A 9,293-nucleotide genomic window follows, 5' to 3' on the forward strand; every position below is an offset into this window, starting at 1 on the left:
CCTGGGGCAAAGGGTTATGTCCCTGATCTTTCCATGAGCGATGTAACAACATGTTAGAGGATGACAGTGTTAGACTGAATTCCTCCTGGGTGCCTTATAATTATAAGGCACAGTCAGAGGGCTGTGACAGTAAGGGAGGTTGGCTTTAGGTAGTTGAGCCAAAAGACAATTAAAAAAAAATGGCAGTTGTATAAAAAGCAGGAATAAATACCGTACACCCTTGGTATGGAAAGAACTGGCACGATCTCACCTCCAAAGGGATTTAGGTGCTTAATTGCCTCTGCAACCAATTCAAACACTCAAAATTCCTCAGCCTGCGAGGGTAAGTGCAGATTTAATAATAAAACGTTCTTTTACCTATTAGAAAGACTGTTGTAAAAGTCAACTGTAATTAATTACTGACAGGTCTCGGTTAAACCCTTTTGAAACAGCAGCATGGACACAGTGTCCCGTTGTTAACGCCACATATCGCACTCTGCAGGGACCAGTTTTCCTCTTCTTCTGTGGCATTACTCAGGCATGGAACAACCCAAGAGTCTAATCCCACTTTCCTTTAGGCTCGCAGGACCACAGAGCTTCTTCTCACAAGGTATTTTCCCACCAACCCAGGGCACACTTGCTCAGCCCACAGCCCAGTCCCAAAGGCACCAGAGGAGGTCTGTTTACTTGGACACTAGAGAACCAGTTTATGTTTTTCCTCTCTTCCCATCATATAACCACAAGCTGGAAGTGCCCAACCAAAATATTAAGTCACATGTCCAGCTGAAGCATCCATTGGGTGTGGATCAGTCAGAAAGAAACCACCAGAGCTGTATCCATGGACTCCCCCCGTTACCTGTGATGCATTTCTGCCCTGTCCTTGTGCCTCTGGAGCAGGTCCCCTTTGAGCTTCACAGCAGCGCACGCTGGAGGATTGGGAGAGTCTCAGATAGTGCCAGCCATACCAGGAGCTGCACCGGTGCCTAGGACAAATAAAAGATGGTTCATCTTGTGCCCAGAGGCCTCTGAAAAGGCCCAGGGCCAAACTATAGCGAGAAGAGGACTGTTAGTTGCCAGATGAAACAGTCAGCAGCCAGGCTGGGCCAGGCTTCGGCTTCGAATGCGTCTCAATTAGCTGTGCAGGCCCTGGGGCTCTGCTGCAGGCGGATTCCCACCAGGATATCACAGAGCAACAAGGGTGTTTTTCTCTCTGTATCCAAGACAAGCAACTGTGGGACTTGATAAAGGCTGTTAGATTGTTATTGTGTCACAAACTTTGGGCTTCTGCTCCTGTCTATCCCTGCTTATCCAGCAAAGACCACCGTTTCCCAACAAGTGGGAAAGGCAGGACTCTCCAGGTGGTTTGACCACAGACACCAAGGCTATTTAGGCCATCCTTAAAGCATCAGATTAGCTAGTCCATTCCTAAACCACACTCACAGGAGAAAGGAGGAAACAAAAGACCAAAGCACAAGCCCTAAGGCTGCAGTAGCCAGCTGGCACAACCGGCCCCCCCACAACACACGTGCACACACCCAAAACTGTTCAGCTTGTGGGCAAGTCTGGGAAATCCTGAAGCTGAGCACCAAGGACAATTCTCAGAAGGATCAGTACATCAGTAAGGGAATTATTTTCAGGAGTTAATACTGGCCTGGGTACAGAGCCATGCTTTTGCCACTGTGCTGGGTACCCTAAGGATGTCCCTTCCAAATCTGTACTGTACAACTGCCCTTACATGTGCACCCTGACACCCACTGCTCCTCAGTCAGCTGGGGCGGGCAGGAACTGGCCAGGCTGCTATACAGAAAACCTTCAGGGAACCTTTCTAGAAAAGAAGGCCAAAACTCAGACCCCTTGTGCTAAGAGATTACAGGAAAGGCAGCCATGAGACAGCAAAACCCAAAACCATAATGAGCTGTGAAGATCACTGAGTAGTAGCTGTGCTGTGTGTGGTTACAGAGCAGCACTCCACGTTTGGCATCCCCAACTACAGACTCTGGCTGGATGCTGCAGGCACATTTTTTCCCAAACACAACAATACCCAGAAGCTCCTTCTAAAGCTCATGCAGAAAGTGGCAAAACGCATCAGTTTAGAAACTCTGCTCCTGTGCAAATCCAAGCACTGCCAAGAAAACAGAGTGACATCTTACAGAGGTGGCAGGAGAGTGAGGTGACATCCCTGATGACAACAAGGCACAGGATTAAGCTAACTCACAGGCAATCCTCGAGTAAAAGTCAAGAATGATCCCGGACTGTGCCAGGTTAGGTGGAGTCAGAGGGAGAAATGAAATGAAGCATGTTAACACAGGCTGCATTTTTCCTCTAAGGCAGATAAGGAGAGTGCTAGAGGGCTCTCAGCAATGAAGGAATACAGCTGGCTCCAAAAAGTTGTGAAATCTTTGCCTATTTCCAACCAGTGCCTCCGTGATGGGAAAGGATGAGCAACTGTTCCTGGACTGGGAGGAAAACATAATCAGCTTTCCAAAACCATTATGGAAAATAAACTCAACAGTAAGTCATATAAAAGCATGAGCTGCCCAACAAACCTCTAACAACACAGTGAACTTGGTGAGAATCTCATGGAAGAAGGAAGCTCATTTTGCTCCTTTCCAGCTGGTACACAAACACCTCGTGGAGTTACTGGGGAGTTACCCACGGCACGATGACACCATTTTATCTAGAAATACAAGGAAGAAAAATCTTCTGTGGGGAAGGGCTCACTAAGTCCCTCGGCAGAGTCCACATTGGGGACCATCACGTATTTACACAGAACCTCTGCAATCCCACGAGGCCAAATTCCAATGAACATGTCAAGCAAAGCCACCAAGTCATGGAATATAAGGAAAACGCTGACAGAGGGCAATTAGACTAGATGTACAAAAGAAATTGTTTCCTGTGAGAGTGGTGAGGCCCTGGCACAGAGAAGCTGTGGCTGCCCCATCCCTGGAAGTGTCCAAGGCCAGGTTGGATGGGGCTTGGAGCAACCTGGGACAGTGGAAGGTGTCCCTGCCCATGGCAGGGGGTTGGAAATCAATGAGCTTTAAGGTCCCTTCCAACCCAAACCAATCTGTGATTCCATGATTCAGGAGGATGGAGTTGCAGAAAAGGTTAGAAAAGCTGCAGGCTTTGTAACAAAAAAGAGAAGGAAATATTTAATTTCTTAACAGGTACGAGTCTGTGTAAGTAATAAATTCTGTGCTACCAGTGTGTGAGAAACTCGTGATCAGTGAGAAACTCTGTGATCAGCCCCAACCACTACTAGAGACTGTTCCCATGGGGCCTGTTCTACCAAAGGAGATCCACAGCTCAGCAAAGCTAGTTTTACATTCTTAGATAACCTGTCAGTGACACTCTACTGCCTCTGAACTCCTTTCAGCCACTCAAAAGACATGTACCACGGAGCATTCAGCATTAAACAAACAAATAGATGGACACCGATACCCAATTTAATCAGAGTATTGCTGCAAATCGCTGCAGGTGAGGTTGTGCAACAACAGGCTGCCAGGGGCAAGGAGTGCACTGCTGTGGTAAGCAATTGGTAACAGCAGTTAGGACAAGTGAAATCAGCAGTGGGGCTGGGGTGGGGATTTTCACCAACCTCTGCAAAGACTCACCGCTCCACATCAATTGTAATCAAATGCATTAATTACAAGGAAGTCATTAATTACAAGGAGGTCATAACGCCCTTTTCCTTTTCTTAGGTAACATCTAAACATGCCCAGTTCCTTTCTGACAGAAGATAAGCAAAGAACTCCAGGGTGAAATGGAGCTCTCAATACTACAGCAATGCATATTTCACAAACAGAGGCCACTTTCCTCCACATTATTTATGTTTACAGCACATTTTTCATCTTAGTATCTCAACAACACTGTTTTTACATTCCTACAGTAATCTTTTTCCAAAGCAGTAAGAGTCAGCCCAATTCCACTCCTCGTGATGTTCCTTCTGCTGCAGCAGAACCCTCTTGGCATGGGGGAAATCAACTTTCTCACAGAAGAGAAGTTTAGACACATGCTTTCTCTGAGAAGCTGAGTTGTACCTTAAACATTTCCTTTCTCCATCTCCCATCAGTGACTTGTAAAAAACAAGTACACTTGTTCTCTAACCCGGCGGAATTCAGATACCAAGAGGAGAAAAAGAAGAGACAAACCACACAACCTGTACTCCAAGCACAAGTATTTCAAATTTATCAGTGTCAGAACAAACCACCACTCTAACCCCTTTCATTAAACATTGACAGAGGGCTCCTCTGCGTATCTCAATCTTGAGCAAACAAACCCAAGTTTGCAGTCAGGTGTGTTTAGCTGGATTAGAGATCACTTTCCCTCTCACCCCACCAAAATTAAGACATGAAATGGAGATAGGAGAGGCTCAAGAACACCATCAGGTTTGGGACCAAAAATGGCTCTTTCCCAAGTCCTTTCTGAACACATTTTCCTAACTGGGAGATGCTATTAAGAAAACAAACAAAAAACCCCACAGGCTATTTTGGTGGGTTTCTCTCTGATAATATGCTACGTGCCAGGGAAAAAAAAATAAAAAACCAACAAACCCTCATTCTCTCACAACATGTGCTTAGCTAAGTCCCAGTTCAAATAAACAGCTGTGCCCAGACCTTTACTCCCAGGACAGGCCCGTGCTGGGAGCTCACTGTCAGTACACCTCTACCTTGCTTGATGGGCTCGTAGGGTAAGCACAGCCTTTCCTGGTGAAAACTAACTCTTGCTGAAAGAAACTATTCCAGCTTTCCCGGGCAAAACCCGCACTGACAGAAAGATCTTTTTAACCAAAGTAACTGTGCCAGCAGAAGACAAAGCAGCCTGTCAGGTTTGTAATGGCCTTATTTAGTTATTAACATGTTTATTTGGCAGATAGAAAGTATCAGTAGATCCCCTTCAAAGCAGTCCTTATTCACTGGTGTAAAGGCCAGACTCTCCGACCATCCCTGGAGCATCCAGCCCCTTGGAAACTGTTTCTCCTACTTGCATGACCCTCGAGTGGCAGCAGTGCCCTGGGTCTAGATATGGAACTGATAAGGCAGAGCGTGTCCCACTTCATTGTCACGGTAGGCTCACAGCAAGACTGCTCAGCCCCTTCTTCCACCACCTACGAGGAGCAGAACACCAAACAGCTCCCTTGGGAATTGGCCCAGGACACACAGACCTTCTAGAGAGAGAGAAAAGCAAGGATCTTAAACTTCCTCGAGGGACTTACCCTTGCCTTTGTTCTCCCACTGTTGCTCCCCCACTAGTCCAGCATGCAGGAGCCAGCACAGAGGTTTTGCCGAGTCACTGGCAAGGCAGGAGCTCGGCACCCACCTGCTCTCTGAGTGCTTTGGCAACCACTCAAGGTAACAGGTTAGAGGCATAGAACATTCCTAACCCCCTCTCTGTCCCTCTTCCATCAGGTATGGGAGCTAAACTCCATATACTGCAACAGCTCTTCAGGCATGCCTTTAGCTGACACTTCCCACTTCCTGGTACAGTTGTCAGCTACAGAAAAGCAGGTAAATTTTTATCCTTCTTTAGCAACAACAAAAACCCCTCACTACTGAGCAGACCTTTCAGCATTTTACTTCCAAACCTGGAAGTAAAACTCCATCAATCAGTTTCTTTCTAAGGCCTGTAAAGCTACTGAGTCTAGTCTCTGCTCACCTCATTCCCTCAGTGAGTTACGTGATGTGTTCTGCTTTATTCAGGTTGTTGCCCATTCCCACCCCTCGCTCAGTCATTTCAATAAGGAACACACTGTAATTCAAAGCAATAGCTCCAGTCCAAGCTAACTCCAAGCTGGAGGCTGCAGATTCCTGAGGCCGGGGGCCAAAGGATTTGCAAAAGCTAACAGCAAAAGCTCTCAGGAGGCTGACACTGGTTCCATAAAAGCATATCATATCTGTGAAAGTGCCCTGAAGCAGCACTAAGGACCGCTAGTCCACAGGTTTCAAATTTGCCAGTCAACATGGGTGTCACAAAACAGCTGAAAATACTCCTTCTGACCACTGAAGGACCAAAAAAACCCATCCTGTGGCTGGGATTCTCCTCTCTCGTGGTTGTGCAAATCAGAAGCACCGATGAAACGCTGCCGTTTGACACGAATGTCCCCAGCACACGGTGCTGCTGAGGCAGAACCCGTGGTTGTGTCCCTGTGGGAGCACGGCCCCACAAGCCCCAGCCGCCGTGTGCAAGCCACTCCAGCCTTATTTCCCAAGACTCCCGGTGGATTGTGCGTGCCACAGAGATCCTAATGGATTCCATTTAGCAATAGCCTGCTTCAAAGCTAGCCTACAAATACCTCAGTCTCCCCACGGATTACAGCAGCGCTGTTTCCCGTAAGGATTCAAAGCTTCTCCGTCTCTATGATCTCTGTTCCTTGGTTTGATTTCTATGGAGCTATTTTGGAAATGAAGCTTTGATAATGAACATGAGCCAAAGATTCAGTCCAAGGCATCTCATTCTCTCTCATATCCTGCCAGATGAATAAAACTGTAAGAGTCATATCAGTAAGAAGAGAGTCAGCTCTACCATATGAGCATCTCCCAGTCCAACATCTGCCTCGTAATGAAATCTATTTCCCTTAACATCCATCTCAACCCCCTTCCCTTTAAAAAACAGCCACTGAGAACTTCCCTTTAGCTCCTTCCATCCTCCCCAACCACCTCCACAGCAGTGAAAAGGTTAAAAATACGCAACAAACCTCGAGGCACACCTTGCTATCAGCTGTACAGGTACTATGGATGAGTCATGCTCGGAGCAGCAACCTGTCCAAGACCTCACACTGTCAGCAGCAGTCACCCCTGGAACCAAGGACTACCAAATACTAACAGTTTGGGGATTATTTCAGATTAAAGCTATTTTTACAAACAGCCCACAGTCCTCTAAAAAAAACCCAACAAACAAACAAACACGACAATAACAACAACTTAGACCAAACTACATACATTGGTAACAGTAATTTTTTAACCAGTGCTGTGATCTGCCAACCAGTAACAGAGATGAGAGAGCACTGAAAGGTTTGGGGGGTTGCAGTGTCCAAAACAAAAAAAAAAAAATAAATCACCAAACATAACATCCTGAAACCAAGAAGCAGAAGTGAAAATCAGTACTTACATTAAGAGGCTGAGAATTCTGGTGTCTACATCGAATTTCAAGACTTTAAGTACTTCCTAGTGCAAGCAAAGATCATTCAAGGGATATCTTATTCCAGCCAGCAGGAAATGTCATAGGACAGATCTAATCCCCTACAGAAATGTCTCCCAAGACCTAAAACAATTACAGCTATCTGAGGCAAGGATCAGGATAGGAACAGCCAATACTTTAGCCTAAATATCAAGGCTTGGAGCTGAGGAGGTGAAGTGACAGCACAGTGCAGGTGCTCCCATCCAACGTATGTGCCAGCGTAGGGAAATGGAATGCAAAGGTTCAGCCCATGGGAAGTGGCACAACAGAGGAGGAGGGAGAACTGGGTTATACTCCAGCACTAGAGACAAGCGGAGTAGAACAGACAAACAAAAAACCCTCACAGGCAGCACAACAAAAGCAGAGACACAGAAAATTCCTGACCAAAGTGGCTAAAAGGAGGGTTCTGCGGAAGGGCTTTGAAAGATCCGGACAACTTCAGTGTGTGTTCCACAACAAGCAAACACAATTGTTACACTTTCAGCAAAGCTTCCTGAGCTCCTGCCGATATGATTCCAGCTGGACTGTACCGACGATCCCAAAAGCAATGCTAACAGCAGTATTTAAAGCCAACAGTGCAACCAGACACTGGAGGTGTCCTCATCTGAGAGCAACGGGCAAGTGCAGACCGTCAATAAAACATAAAAGCAAGATGCATTATCACTTTGAGTGTATCATGGGTGAGCAACCTTCGGAGGAAAGGAAACTTTTAGATGGGAAGAGCTAGTGACTCAGCTCCGGCATGGACAAATTCCATCGGCCCCACCGCAGGCAGAGGCTAACTGCAAGTCATTAACAGATCTCATCAAAAGCCATTACTTACACCAGTTAAAGAGCAGCAAATGTGTATCACCCAAGTTATAAGTGGTGATAAAGCCATGAGACTTGGCAAGCACAGTAAGAATTAATCTCTAGAGTGTACCATGCCATAGCATCTCAGCACTTACACACACAGCCAGCACAAGGCACACTGACAATGCAGAGTACCTGAGGAAAGGAGAGCTCTCAGCCTCACGGAACCTCAGTTCGCTCTCCAAGACCTAAAACTGCTCAGTTCCACAAAACTGAGCTACATTCCCATGTCCCAACCCACAGAAACTTTGGCGAGGACCAGCGCACCTGGAACACCTACCCGACTATGCTGGACCATTGCAGGAAGCCCTGAGGAAAGCAGCAGCGTTGCAGCTCAGGGATGATACCTAAGGAGTCAGGTCCTGCTTTCGGTGAGCGCGGGCGTTCTCCTCACGAGGCGCAGCTCGGGCAGGACACAGGTGACTGACCAACAAGCCAGTCAATGACCTGAGGCCACTGTGCTGGGCTGAGGGGTCGGGGTAAAGGCCACGAGCCACAGCAAGGACAACGCCACACGTGCCACAGGTGCAGGGGAGGCTCAGCAGGGAGCAACAGCCATCGTTTTAACAAACCAGAGGAGGCAAATCTGGAATTATGGCAAAAAGGGCACATTGTCAGCGCACATCCATGGACAGTGCTGAAAACAGGAGGAGTTAGGAAGAGCCCCAGCAATCAGGTGGGCTAACTCAGCACAACTCCTGGGAAAAGAGGACTAGAACACCTAAGACACCCAAGTAGAACAGGGCAGAAGCCACATCCTCAAGGAGGCTGCATCCAAGTTAAACACTGGCTTTAACATGTCTGTTATGACTTGTACAAGATCGTGGTTTTAGCAGTTACTAAAAGACAAGTCACAACAGCTCAGAAGGAAATCAGAGAGAGAAGTACAAAATGCAGGACAGGAGAAAGCACAGCATGTCCTCTGAAAGAGCTGCAGTGGCATCATCTTGGTAAATAACCCTCAGGAACCAACTGCCTTTTTCCGAGCCAGTCAGTACTATGAGCCAGCAAACATCCGTGGTGCAAGCTGCACAGCCTTGACATCCTGGAGATACGTATATGGAATGTCCAGCCTGCCCAGGACATTGGGAAGAGCAGTCAGCAGAAATCCAATGAACAGGTAATACAGCCAGCACTCTCATTTACCACGCACCACGTTCTTATTTACACTGCTCTCGTGTTCCCTACACCACGAACCAAAACTTAGACCCAAGAACAAAAGTCACCTGCACACTACAACAGCCTCCAATTTGGGCTCTGAGCATTACATTATACCAACCTAAAGG

The 9,293-nt window shown here is 47.0% G+C and overlaps 1 protein-coding gene across 3 annotated transcripts in view; it reads right to left on the reverse strand.

The window, feature by feature from the left end:
* SLC4A4 (solute carrier family 4 member 4) overlaps positions 1-8,421 on the reverse strand; it is a 135,270-nt gene extending 126,849 nt beyond the window's left edge. The window contains exons 1-2 of one of the 3 annotated variants that reach the window (XM_017836762.1): positions 8,288-8,421; positions 836-962 (exon numbers count right to left, since the gene is read on the reverse strand). In XM_017836762.1, coding sequence (XP_017692251.1) covers positions 836-846 — 11 coding nt within the window. In that variant the 5' untranslated portion in view covers positions 847-962; positions 8,288-8,421. Of the gene's footprint in view, positions 1-835; positions 963-5,194; positions 5,308-8,287 lie in introns of those variants that run through there. The other 2 variants (XM_017836764.1, XM_017836766.1) reach the window with 2 other exon arrangements.
* Positions 8,422-9,293: the final 872 nt, after the last annotated feature.

Source organism: Lepidothrix coronata, unplaced genomic scaffold (assembly GCF_001604755.1).
Source record: "Lepidothrix coronata isolate B3197 unplaced genomic scaffold, Lepidothrix_coronata-1.0 Scaffold283, whole genome shotgun sequence".
Lineage (NCBI taxonomy): Eukaryota > Metazoa > Chordata > Aves > Passeriformes > Pipridae > Lepidothrix > Lepidothrix coronata.